Source organism: Leptonotus elevatus, chromosome 6, assembly GCF_054856555.1.
Source record: "Leptonotus elevatus isolate MCC_2025b chromosome 6, RoL_Lele_1.0, whole genome shotgun sequence".
Taxonomy (NCBI): domain Eukaryota; kingdom Metazoa; phylum Chordata; class Actinopteri; order Syngnathiformes; family Syngnathidae; genus Leptonotus; species Leptonotus elevatus.
The window spans coordinates 12893696-12908141 of NC_141244.1; the positions used below are offsets into that span (position 1 = coordinate 12893696).

General features: G+C 41.1%; 2 protein-coding genes across 2 annotated transcripts in view; both read left to right on the forward strand.

Annotated features, from left to right (window-relative positions):
• Positions 1–2693: 2693 nt before the first annotated feature.
• On the forward strand, positions 2694–6463 carry LOC147172064 (CCN family member 3-like). Its single transcript, XM_086078304.1, has 5 exons — positions 2694–2871; positions 3018–3246; positions 3315–3569; positions 4945–5159; positions 5224–6463. Exons 1-5 carry the CDS (start codon positions 2821–2823, stop codon positions 5515–5517), a joined length of 1044 nt encoding a protein of 347 aa, XP_085934430.1. The 5' UTR covers positions 2694–2820; the 3' UTR covers positions 5518–6463.
• Positions 6464–9636: 3173 nt separating this feature from the next.
• Positions 9637–14446, forward strand: part of sntb1 (syntrophin, basic 1) — a 38592-nt gene continuing 33782 nt past the window's right edge. The window contains exon 1 of the mRNA XM_086078599.1: positions 9637–10664. Coding sequence (XP_085934725.1) covers positions 10181–10664 — 484 coding nt within the window. The 5' untranslated portion in view covers positions 9637–10180. The remainder of the gene's footprint in view (positions 10665–14446) is intronic.

Sequence of the window (14446 nt, forward strand, 5' to 3'; positions counted from 1 at the left end):
ATACTGTATACTGTGCGTACAAAGAAGGATCTTGAGTGGATGATATAGTGAAGTGTTTCCTACGAACGGCTTGTTTGTTATGTATCTAGTGTACCTTCCGCCATTTTCTGACATCTGTCAGTACGTCATTGATATAGAGGGATGAACAATAACCAAGTGACAGAAATGGTAAAATAGTGTACGAAATCCTACAATAAAAAACGGAATGAATTGATATTGAATTGGCACACCTGATGGTTTCTCACGGTGCCGGGAATTACTTGTGTAGATTGATGACTGGATCTGTCACTGAGTATTGCTCACGTGTAAATATATCCTTCTGTCTCAGCGGGGGCCAAACCACAACACAACCTCTGAGCAGATGTGATGACCTCCGTGTCAAGATTCCCACTGATCCAAGCCGCTGACCATCCGAAACTTTCCGAAAGTATCTATTTATGGAGGCAGTCGAGATCCCCGCGGATATAACGGGCTTTTCCATGTGCGCCCTCCCAAGAAGGGCCCAAGGAAAGAGGTCAAAGGCTCATCACCTACGAGCAGATGGACCAAAAGTAATCCCCGCGTGATGACATAAACATCCTGAACTAGGAAACGGAATCTTCCATTTGTGTAGCCCAAAGGGGAATAGGAAAACCAGAGCATTGACTGACAGACACTTGTTCACGGATGGAGTCATTCTTCCACCCGTCCATTCATTTTCTTTACCACTTTTCCTCATTTGGGTCATGGGTGAGCTGGGGCCGACGCCAGCTGACTTTCGGTATTAGCCAATGACAGTGCAGACTCACACGTACGTTGACTACGTTTACATGCAGTCAATATTTGGGTTAAGATCAACATTCCGATTTTTGAAAGATTCAGGATAACCCGTTGACATGCGTGAGTGGACAGCGTTACTCCCGTACACATATACCGATCCAAAGTTTCAATTGATTTACTTAAAAGTACATTTTACAAGGAGAGTTTTGAGGACATTTGATCAGTTTATATAAAATTTAAGAAAAGCTACTCAAAGGTTGAGGAATAAACCCACAAGTTTCAGATTGGGAGACCGCTACTCTACCACCTGAGCCATGCCACCCAGCAATGTGTTAGTATATTGACCATATCAGGTGGAATCCTTGTACCGTAAAATTTAATTTGAATTTATTTTTGAACTTTTTTTTATTTTATTTTATTTTTTACAGTGAATGTTATTACGCAAATAGACGTCATCATATTAAAAAAGTAGTCTGTTTCCTCCTCACTCCTAAAGTGTGATTCTTTGTTTAGCTCTGCTTGTGTATTTCTCGTGAGTTGCATGCCAGACGCACAAATTAACACACATATCTGTTTGTACTGCAAGGTTATTTTAGTTAACAAACTAAAATTCAAGAAACAATTTTGTTAACGAAATAAGATAAAAACGAAATGCTTCAAAAAAAAAATTTTTTTAATCAACTGAATAAACTAACTGAACTAACTGAACAAAACTAACTATAATTATAGCGAAAATGTCCTACATTGTAGTCTTTGGTAATTAATTTAATACATGAGCCTTTGGGGATGATATTAAATGTGATTTTAAGTATTTTTATTTTTATTGTAACCGGAATAAGGACGTTTGAAAGTGTGTCGCACAGAAGTGACATCATCTTGCAGCAGCCAATAGAAAAGCACCTTCAGATGACGTCCTTCTTTTTTTCATTTTACAATAGTGTTTATTAAATATTGCACACAAGTAATGCACGTAAAAAACAAAATAAAAAACAAAAAGAAAACATAATGAAACTAAAACTAAACAATATTTAAGCAGTATTGAAATAACTAAAACTAATGAAAACTAACAGAACCTCCTTGAAAACTAAACAACAACAAAAAAAAAAATCAAAACTAACTAAAATGAAAATATAAATAATAAATAACATTTCAAAATTATAATAACCCTATTGTATGTATATATATATATATATATATATACCATTCACGCTAAAGATAGAAAATAATGTGAAAACGCCGCTGAGAAATCAATGTATTCAACTTAGGCTCATTTAGCGAGTGGCAATCTAAGATGGACACCGTGCATACAAGCACCGGTAGTACAAACCAAAGTTCCGTTCAAATGAGGTACCCCGGTGATACATGTTTATATGACTTAATATTCAGGCTAGAAAAGGGGGTCTTATTCAGGTTTTTGCACTTTTACATGACTTTTCAAAACCTGAATACTTTATTGCCAATATTTGAGTTTTCAAAGGGTTATTGACTGCATGTAAACGTAGCCGTTCACAATTTGGTGTATTCAGTTAACCTTATGATTATTGCTAATGTACTGTATGTTTAAAGCCTATGGATTGTCAAGGCAAGTAGCACAAAATGGATGCAGTTTAGCCACTCTTTTATCCAAATCTATGTATGTGTTCTGTCTGCCTGTATTTTTAGCCAGCATGTTTTAACGGCTCCTCAGTCATTACACAGTTCAGTTTTCAATTTAATGCAATACAGTGAAATGGTATTCAGATGTAAGGGTGTAAAAATGTCCCGTGTGGCATCTCTTTTGGCAGAAGGGTAAAAAAAAAAAAATCCTCCTCAAACACTTTGGGTGTTCTCGCGCACATTCCTCGCTATTGGTCGTCATGGTGGCCATGGGACCGCTCCTCTATATAAGGTCCTCCCCTCCTCGCTCCTGAGGCACAACGACAAAGAGATTACAACCTTCTGCTTTAACGCGAGCTAGAGACAGAGAGGAGGGGAACGTCAACCCTCAATCCAAGGACTCAAGCCAGCTTCAGCATAGACAATTTCTACACTGAAGATTATTATTTTTTTATTGCTGAGAATATGACCTGTTTGTGTGATAGAGCTTTTTTTCTCGTATTCTTTGCAGCACAGGTAGGAATTCAAAACCTTCAAAGCCTTTTCAAATATATATTGCTGTTCTCTTATATCACCCGCAAAATTATTTTTTGTCATTCATTCCTTATTCCTCACATTTTGGAAATTGTATAAACATTGTTTCTTATGTTTTGCCCAATCAGGTGTTTACGTTAGCCTTGTGCCAAGTGTGCCCGCGGAGCTGCCAGTGCCCGGAGGAGCCCCCGACCTGTCTCCCCGGAGTGCCTCTCATCCTGGACGACTGCGCCTGCTGCCTGGTGTGCGCCCGCCAGAAAGGTCAGGTGTGTTCCGAAACGGACCCCTGCGACACACGGAAAGGCCTGCAGTGCGACTACGCCCACGGCGAACGCAAAACCACCGGCGTATGTGTTGGTGAGTCACTTGGCGCAGCGTCCGTTGAAAAGTAAAGACGATTCCTGATTTCTTGATGGATCTTCCAGCTCACGAAGGCCACGTCTGCCTTCTGGATGGTGTGGTCTACCAGAACGGTCGGACCTTCTTCCCCAGCTGCAAGCACCAGTGCATGTGTCGCGACGGGCAGATCGGCTGCATACCGCGCTGCAACGTCGACGTCATGCTGCCGGGCCCGGACTGCCCTGTGCCGCGCCGGGTCCACGTCCCCGGGGAGTGCTGCGAGAAGTGGGTGTGCGAGCCCCCGGCTGAAGCCAGCGCACTGGGAGGCTTTGCTATGGCAGGTCAGACGACGCTTTATATTGAACATGCAAATTCTAAGCATACAGGTTCAAGAGTTGCTCCGATCGTCTGCTCATATTTGATTGATACGGTTAGAGATTAGTTTCTTAATCTAGTTTAGGTTCAGGGGTCACCAACCCTTTTTTTTTAAAGTGAGATCTGCTTCTTGGGCACTGTTTAATGTGAAAGCTACCAATTTGGTACACGTAACAATCTTGCTCAAGTGTAATTCTTGATATTTTGCAACATTCCTAGGAAATCACAATGTCCCATTAGCGGTGAGCCATTTCTAGAACAGCTCTGTGGGCTGCTTATGTGGTCCATGGGGGCTAACTGATACCCACAGGCCACCATGTTGGTGACCCCTGATCTAGTTAATCTATGAATAAGTGGCGTGACAAAAAAACAAAAAAAACAAAAAACTGTTGTCCATGAAACTTTGTAGTAGAGACAGAAATGGGCCAAGCGTGAACTCATCCAATTTTGACCCAGTTCAAGGATTTTGTATTCTTGTACTCTCCACTTTTGTGACATAAACATCAATGGATCACAAAAGTGTATAGTCTTGGTTTCTCTTGTAAAACGTGTATTATTGTAGTAGTAAATAAAGTAACGAAAATAGCCAATGCGACTCTAAAGGTACCACTTCAAACTCAAAGGAAAAGAAACAAAAAGCATTATTAGGGAAGTCGACCCCGAAATTTTCTTTACAATATGTTCTCACTCATTTAAACATGGTATTCTGATGAATATCGTGTTTGTGGAATTTGAGTTCGGCAGCAAAATCCGCTCGTTTTTATCCATCACAGGGGGCGGCCATTTTGCCACTTGCTGTCAACTGAAAATGACATCACAGTTGCTCAGCTAATGGCCAATCCTTGCTAAGCTTGCAAATGTCACATGACCAAACTCAGAAAACATGTCAGCCATGATTGCCCCGATCAACTCTGATATCCTTTTCAGTCAGCAGCAATTTTTTAAAATGGCCGCCTCTTGAGATAGATAAAAACAAATTTATTTTGCTAGTGGGTCTTCATAGAACATATTGTAAAGAAAATGTTTGCATTGATTTTCCTTCAAGGCAGTCTTGTATTGAATTTCATTTGATGAATGTGCCACATCTAAACATACAGTAGTCCCCAGACTTGGAACACATTCCTGGTGTTACACTAGTGCGTGACACTCAAAGTTCAAAGGTTACTTACATAGCCCTGACCTGTCAGAGGTAGTGGCTGGAATGAACCACAACACAGAGGAAAGCGAGTTACCACCTCCGCCTCAAATGTGAAGCACTGACGCGATTCTGTGATTTTTGGACTTCATTTCACTTGCAAGGCTCATTTGAATGTTTCGAACCCGCATCTGTCGCTCCTGCAGCCTTTCGTCAGGATGAAACGGTGAGCTTCGACTCCTGGGACCCCAGCTTGAACTGCATCGAGCAGACCACGGAGTGGGGGGCCTGCTCTCGGACGTGCGGCATGGGGGCGTCCACCAGGGTCACAAACAAAAACCGACGTTGTGAGATGGTGAAGCAGAGCCGCTTGTGCATGATCCGGCCCTGCGATGAGCAACAGGACCTGACACGGCCAAAGGTAAACCTCAGAGCGCCTGCAATGGAGCATAAGGTGTAACGTGTCTTTGCCATCGTGTCTTCAGAGAGGCAGCAAATGCCAGAGGATGGTGAGAAGCGACACAGCCGTCCAGCTCTCCTACAAGAACTGCACCAGCGTCCAGGCCTACAAACCTCGCTACTGCGGCTCCTGCACAGACGGCCGTTGCTGCACCCCGCACAGAACCAAGACCGCCCTGGCGGAGTTCACCTGCGTCGGCGGGAAAACCAGCAAGAGGCCGGTCATGGTGATCCTGACCTGCGTCTGTCACAATAACTGCCCACGGGACAACGCGGTGTGGCAGCCTTCGGACTTGGGCTACAGCGGGATGACGTTATAGGTCAACGCTTTCATCATTACAGCCGAAGACTGTGTGTATATTTAGGAATTTTTGTTGGACGTATTCCCGTCCAAAATCTTGAATGTGAGTTGTATCAACTCTTTAGTCCAAAATATGCAAAACATGTGACGATGCGGACGTGCACAAATGAGAGTCAATTTTGCTTGAGCAATTATGACATAATGAGTCACTCCTCTTTTGGAGATCAGATTTAAAGATTAACTCGTTCACTGCCGTAGACGGCTATAGACGTCAAAAACTATTTCTATTAGTTGACATTTTTTTTCCACTTTTGCTAACAAGAGTATAAAAACCTAGACATTTTTTTTTATTGTAAATTTAGAACAGATATAAAATTTGTGATTAATCGTTAGTTAACTAGTGAAGTCATGTGATTAATTACTGACGGGCCTAATAAAAAAAAAATAAAAAAAATAAGTGGCGTTTAATCGTAATTAATCACATGCTAATTTTATATCTGTTATAAAAATTCTAGGTTTCCATAAAAAATGAAATGAAATGAAATAGAAAAAAATGTTAAACTAATAGAAATAGTTCACATGAATTTTTGACGTCTATAGTCGTCAATGGCAGTGAATGAGTTCAACTACAGTGTATATTCATGACAGACTCGCAAGGTATCATGAGAGCATTTATGGGACGACACAGTTAACACTGTGTGAATGTTGGTCGGTTAGCTGGAATACTGCAATTAGCTCGATGAGTATATTAGTGTAGAATAAAAAAAAAGAAATAAACATTTAAAGGCTAAGTTAGATAATAATATGTTCTATGCAGCCCCACTAGTCTAAATATGGTATTCTGGTTAATATTGCGTAAGTGAAATATGAGTTTAGCAGCAAAATCCAGCAGTTAAAAAAAAAAGTCAATATCAGAAGGCGGCCATTTTGTCACTTGCTGTCGCGTGAAAGTGAAATCACATTTGCTCAGGTCTCAGGTAACAACCAATCAGAGCCCAGAGCAAGTGTAATGTCATCTAGACAGCAAGTGGCAAAATGGCCGCCCCCGAAGATGAATTAAAACGGCTGGATTTTGCTGCATAACTCACATTCCACAAATGTAATATTATTCCGAATGTCATGTTTAGACTAAACATATTATTGTCACGTAATTTTTAAGGTCGACTTCTCCTTTAACACTATTTCTGACAGGTCAAAAGTATCTCCTAACAATGTGAACATGTTTTAATATGTTACGTGTGTAGCTGTTAGCTGACAATTTCCAAATACGGGATGCATTGTTGAAATAAGCGGACCGTGCTCTACGACCTGGCCCTAAACAAAGGGCTCAACCTTTGATCAGAGGTCATCGTTGGGACTTTGTGTCATTTCTAACATCTGCCTGCTGTGCTCACGTGTCGCGTCTGCCCATTAACACGATAATTGTTGTTTTAGAGTTTGAACGACAAAGGTTCTTGACAAAGCTTGCTGATGTGGGCGTGCTTCAAATTCATGACTCCTAATTACTCCTATATTGTTTTGTGGTGTCTTTTTTCTAACTCCTCTCTGCTTATTGGTCTGTAAAGTCCTTTAAAAAATAAATGTATTTTTCTATCAAAGACTTTTCTGTTACTGTCCACAATTGCCGAGTTAATTTTTTTTAAAATTTTAAATCAAGTAAATGCAAATTAGAGCCCGGGGCCCAGTGTCAGTTTTTTTTAGTGGCATATTAACAATTGGCATTACCCGTGTTGTTTTCCTGCTTTGTACTTTCAGTGTTAGTTAGCAAAGCAGGAGAAGAAAGTTCCTACATTGGTTTTATAAAGAGATTCTTTTTTTTTTTTTTTTGATTTACAGAAACACAAAGACACTACAACTAAAATAGTAGCGAAAAGAAAAAAATGACATGAATCAGGAATGTTTGCGCTACTTTCTTCACTTTCTACTTTTTTCAGTTGCTGATTGTTTTGGTTTTCATTGTAAATGTGGATTCTGCTGCTGCTTAGTACAAGGGGCAGATCTATTCTAGTGACCTCCCCAAAATCCTGACCAATCTTTGAATTTGCGCTTCATTATCAAGTTTTTTTTTTTTAAATAAACAATTACATATTTAAAACAGTATAGGGACCAATAAGTAAGGCAAAATAAAGAAACATGTGCTTTGTGCTCTGGTCCCAGTTACTGCTTGTGATGTCTGCTGTCATTCTGGCTAGGCATTAAATCAGATTAGACATGATTAGCGATATTGAAAATTGATAGATGGATGGAATGTTCTACACTATTCTTTCATAAATCTGTAGCATTTTTTTTTTTTTTTTGCAGTACCTGATTTATCCAGATGAGCAGGCCAAACCTATGAGCTCCTACAGTGCACGTATTTCAGTCACGACTGCGGAAAACCAGTTCATCAATATGACTTTTTGAGTCACTTAGGGACTGTCAACACATCCATTCACAGCGATTTTATTTATGGTTCGCACTGAGACTTGACTTTAATGATTGCATATGTTGGCTTTTAAGGTGACCAATTTGTTTGGACTCACTCAAAACATTGAGCAAAAATGTTTGCATAAATGGAGAAGTCTTGTTTTTACCCTGCAGGGATGGTGACTCAAAAAAATGACTTACTTACTGTAATGAAATATATCTTAAAATAAGCATTCTCAGAGTAATAATGTCTATATGTATTCTAAAATGCGGTACCGTTCATTCTGCCTGCAATTCCAACTATGTCCAGCAGTAGACGCCAATGTTTCAATAAACATGGCCCTACTAGTGGCAGTCAGTACTCTACTATATTATTGTACGCCTTTCTGGTTACCCTGATTGATAATGATTGTTGTAGTTGTATGTGAAGAGTAAAAACACAAAACTATATATATACGCACACACACACACACACACACACATATATATATATATATATATATATATATATATATATATATATATATATATATATATATATATATATATATATATATATATATATATATATATATATATATATATATATACATATATACAGTATATATGGTCCACCGTCCTACCGCCGCACGGCAAGTGTGAGTTCATGAACATACAGTACTGTACAGTCCAGCTGTTGACTTAAATTGTGATGTCATTCCAAACGTATGTGAGAGCGTTTGTTCCTGCAGCGGCTCCCGTCTAAAATAGAGATTAATTATCAACCTTCACATACCTTTATTAGGGCCGCTTTTACTGTTGGTTTATTTGTTTTGAAGGTCATTATCACAACAAAGAATGTGCATTGAAGTGGATAGCTCATTTCCATATAAAAGTTTTTAAAAAAAAAAGAAGGAAAAAAAAGCTTCTTCAACAGACCTCATTACGCAAAATATTCAGCAAATATATCTCACTTTCTCCAAATCAAACTTAATCCGTCCTTGCTTGTTTCAGTTCTAATGAAAGACTTCTATTTGGAGAAGTGTCCCTAAATTGCAGGTACATACACTAATAGTTTCATTGTTCAGCCGATTCAACCGACCAATTTCAGGCTCTATTATGTTATATGTAATAATTTTCCAGTGATAGGCACCTTTAAAAAAAAAAAAAAAAATTGATTAGTTGCTACATGGTGTAGGCCTACTTGTGGTTAGTTAACACATCTGCCTTACAGCTGAGAGGTCACGGGTTTGATCCTTGTTTCAGGCTATCCTCTACGAAGTTTTCATCAGATTTATTTCTGAATTTAAAAAAAAAATGTTGTTAGCCTATTTGTTAGGTTAATTCAAGATTAATATGAGTCTGAATTGTTATCTATATGTGCCCTGTTTGCAACTGCTAGGTACCCAACAGACAGTCAGTTGAAACTAGGATAGGACCCATGTTCTCAACTCAAAACATGATAATTATCATGATATAAAATGGATTTAATTATTTAAAAAAAAACTTAATTAGGTCAGGTGACGACTTGGGATACGCTTAGAAAAGTGAGTGTTGTATTACGCCAGTAGGTGTCATCATTCACTTAACAGTAAAGCTTTATGATCTTCTTCTTTTTTTTTTAGGAGCAACAGTTCCTTCAAACGTGCTGTTGAGCAATATGTGCACCCATTATGCAAACAATGTGTCATGAGTGCCGGCATGAGGCGTTACCTTGCTTGATGATAATGATAAAAAAAAAAAAGAAAAAAAGATCATTTCATTCTTTCTAGACGTCAAAAAACCGGAACAGGCGCATTCCTCGAGGCGCGCAACCGACCCCACCCGTGCACGCACACGCACGCATTGGACAGCAAAGGATTGGTGACCTGACTTCTTCTCGTTGCAATTTCGGTTAAGTTTCAAACCAAATATCCATATTTTGAAATCTCTCCTATTTTTCTCAACAGTGTTGCCAAATCGTGCTGCCTGACGATTTAGTCCGGCGCAAATGAGAGAAGCGCTAATTTTTGCTATAATTCATCGAAGCTCCATGTGTGTGTCAAAATGTTAGCGCGTCGCGCACACGCAGGTTCCGGAGGTTTGATCGCCCGATAACGACTGGAGCAAACTCCACCCAATATACACGCACACACGCACGCACGCACACTACACTTACACGCACACACGAGCTGAGAACCTGTGGCAGCGTGCTCCGCTAAATACTGGCCGTTTGCAACGGAGTCGCGTGGAGAAAAGTTGTGTGGGTCAAAGTACGGCAGCTCGGGTGCAAGCGGGACAGAAGACATGCTCCAAACATGGCCGTAGTAGCAGCGAGCGTGCAGGAAAGTGGATTTGTGGAGGTTCTGGTGCGGGCTCGCTGGCACAAAGTTTGGCTGCACTTAAACGAGGAGGCGCTCACGTTAAGCTGCCAGGACGACGCCGGCAACTCCAACGGAGTCGTCCCCAATGGATCTTACCTCGACAACAACAACTCCAACAACGGTCCGAGGCTGCCGGACCAGCTCGAACCCGTGCCGGAGACCATCGCCAACAGGAAGCGGTGCGTCAAGGTGTCCAAGCAGGAGGTCGGCGGGCTGGGGATCAGCATTAAAGGCGGCAGGGAGAATAAGATGCCCATCCTGATCAGCAAGATCTTCCAGGGGCTGGCCGCGGACCAGACGCAGGCTCTGTACGTCGGGGACGCCATCCTGTCCGTGAACGGGCGCAACTTGAGGGAGGCGAGCCACGACGAGGCGGTGCAGGCGCTCAAACTGGCAGGCAAGGATGTGACTCTGGAAGGTAAGCATCGCGTCGAGTGGATGGAACAAAGAATCACAATTGTAGAAGAGGGGAAGGTTACTGGCCTGTGAGTCCGAGTCGTGTTGTTAGGCAGCGGTGGTGAGCTTCTCTGCTGGCCCAAACACGACCCTACCTACTGACCTACTTTTCAACCTAAATTCAATTTTCTGCGTCACAAAATCGTATTCATTTATTCCCAACAGTCTGTTGTTTTCATTTTGCAGCATTTTTCTTGGCTCCGCTGCTTTCAGTACATGTAGATCCAGATGTCCACCTCTCTGTGCTACAATGTCTATCTAATCTTGCCTGCCGGGCTTTCAGAATCAGTCCTTCTGGCTGATGCAATTTAAGATAAATTAGCAGCGAGACTGTTTTCTTTAACCATTGCTGTTATATTGTATTCTTATATAGTAGTGATAGTTTCTGTAGTTGTGATGTGATTGTAATAAAAAGTGGATTCAATGGGCCCGCCACTGCCTTGCGGTCACAGGTGTCAAGCCACATCCACGTTAGTTTGTTGGTCACAAAGGTGTGCTACCATTTTTCAAAATGAGCTATGTCAATGATGATAGTAATAAAGTCCAGGGCAATTATGTAACGCGGCGGCACTGGCGGGGCGTTAATTACAGTTTGCACACACAAGAAGTATGGCAAGTATTGTAATGTGCTCATGCCACGTGGCTAATTGGCAAACAAACTCAGTGCAGTTGAGGTTCTGGCTAGCAGACATCAGACATGTTTAAACAATAATACTTTTGAAAAAGTCGCAAAGTAAATGCAACATCCATCAGAATTTCAACAGCCTCTCCAGATTAACAAATGTTTTTTTTCTCAGATAGCTCCACTTGGAGGTAAGCAACAGTATGGGGGAGTGGGAAGGGGGGGAGGTAGATCAGGTGGTAGTGCAGCAGTCTATCAAATTGAAGGTCGTAAATTCGTTCCTCAACCCTTGAGTGACTTTTATTTCTTTATTTTTCTTTATTTTACTCTCTTCCAAGTGTAAATATTAGCCTATACTCTAAAACGGAGTCTATTATTTTATTATTATAATTTTAAATAGAGTCAAATTGACACTTGCGCCATGTTGTCCCTAACATTCCATTAAAATAATCCTAAATTGCTAATGATTGGGCAGCACAGTGGACCAATGTTTAGCACGACTGCCTCACTTTTCTGACGTTCTGTTTGAATCTCATCTCAGTCCACTCACCCAGAAATAGAATGCTGCTATACGTCTGTTATATTTACGACAGCATTTAGGGTTGCATAGTCTCCACAATAGCACACGTAGGTTGTGTTTATATTTGCTTTGTTTACATGCTGTCTTGTTCCATAGCTGTTAGTTTTAAACCAATTGCCGCCATTGCCAAGCTTACCTTGTTTTGCCTGAAAAGTACTCTGGCAGGATGTTGCACACAAAACTAAGCTTGCGAGAGGCCTGCAAACGTGCACGTGCAGCACTTGAGTCTAAAAGCAGAGGGGGCGGCTGTGTAGAATGTCAAAAAAAAAACTCGCAAGCAAAGAAGAATTGTACCAACCAGCTACTACTTGAACATTTCTACCTGCCAGTTGATTGCATTCACTTTGTTCCCTGGCAAGCAAACACATCACATTGTTTCGATGAATACAATAAAAGCTGCAGGGATTCCGAGCGCTGAGGGCCATGGATTAAATCCTCAGTTCTATGCAATTTATTTTCCAAAGTTAGAATGGAGCTGATTAATAACAGGGGTCAGGACATGAAAATTGCTTGTTTGTGTTGTAATCAAAGAATCCTACATTTCTGACATCTATAGCGAGTGTTCACTCGCATCACGGGATCGTGAGTCCGCCTCTTCTGGTGGGTCAACTTTCCAGCGGACTCAGCTGTGTTTCTATTGTGTTTACAAGTTTACACCGAATGTTCTTCTGTTATTGATGAATGTCAGCCTCAGCTTCCTCTAACGTTACATGTGTAAGCAAGACGTATGCTGAAGATTTAGCCCAACACTCATTTCACCGGTACACATTGAAACGTTTGATCAGTGGAATCAATTGGATTACAAACATTTGCGCTAGCTATTAGCGCTAGCATGTTACAACAAAAATAACAACAACGTTGTTGATTTATCACTTATTTTCATACACTTTAAACAACAATTTCAACTTTTGGGCTGCCGGGAAAAGAAAATGGAGACCTTAAGGAGGGTATCAAACGTCTTGACCCAAACATCTTGACCACCAGATCTATTTTTAGCCAGAGCTAGCGGCTCACATATATCACGATCGCAAAAAGCATTTTTACCATCTTACAATGACACTTACCTTAATCAAAATGGTCAAAACACACTTTTGTGGACTGTGTCAGTTGGAAATCTTCAATTTATCTTTGAAATTCCAGACACTTCTTTGTCTGTTCCCATTCGGCATTCCATGGACCCGTGAACGGAACACAATGTGCGGCACATGACGTCATGTGAACATTATCGATACAGTATATGTACGGTGAATTTATTACCACTGCAACAACATAAGATATGTATTTTATAAATCTGTGATACTTAAGAAGACATTAACACACATTTTTTTTTAATACTGCCAAACATTAAAGCTTACCTTCAACAAAGTGCTCATAACAAACAGGGATGTTTGGACGAGGTTAGATCAACTCAACTGATTTGTGAAAGCCAATTTTTTTCCTAGGCGAGAGTTCAATTTTCTCACCTTGATTCAAATTTGGTGGCAAAACACTCAATAAGCATCAGAACAAAACAACACAAAGACCTCCATCGTGGTGTTGTCGCGGGGGGGGGGGGGGGGATCTATGATGTGCCTTTGGAGGTGAAGTGTTTTAAATTGGAACACAAAAATTGTGTTCCATTTCTAGAAAGGCTCTTATGTAACCAAGAGTTCCATGAGAGGCAGATTCATGTTCAAACTCCCTATGCTGTTTTTTTTTTCTTCTTCATCGCAAGGCGCATTTCTGGAGAGTTTCCTGCTGTCTCACTCACTCATGCGCCCATGAGTTTACTGACATAAACACTTGCTTTTAGAAGATGAAAATTGGGCTGATAGTAGATTACTCTGAAGGCTGCACACACATTCACAGACACAGGAAAATGTATCATGTAAGTGCCCACTTCTGGGTTTATTCCTGTTCCCATGAGGACTCTTGAACGACGAGTATCTCCCTCACTCACTCACACACACACACACACACACACACACACACACACACACACACACACACACACACACACACACACACACACACACACACACACACACACACACACACACACACACACACACACACACACACACACACACACACACACACACACACACACAGTGATGATCCTTCCCAGGGGAACAAAGGAAATACATTGCAGAGGAGAAAAGCAGAATTGATAAGAAAAATAGACAGAGAGAGCGGAGCAGGGGAAGCGGAGGAGAGCGTGGAGCAGAATTGTGATTTTAATGGAGAAATGCGAAGAGGGAGCGCAAAGCTGCAGGAGCGCTAATGAGGGAGGCGAAGAAAGTGATGTGAAGATACGTAGGTAAACTTCAGGGTAGATGAGTGCCGGGAGGTTGCGGTGCGATCATTTGGGAAAAAGCCGCGGCTGTGCAGTCGGTAAAAGATCTCTGCGAACTTGGAAGGCATTCATCCATTTAGCCGAGCGTGTATGTTTCATTCCCAGTGAAACATGTGATCTGTGATATTCCCACAGCTCCACTTAGTCCTCACTGTAAGTCGCTTCCTGAGACGGGAGAGAATCAGTTAGGACGAGGGAGAGAGATCA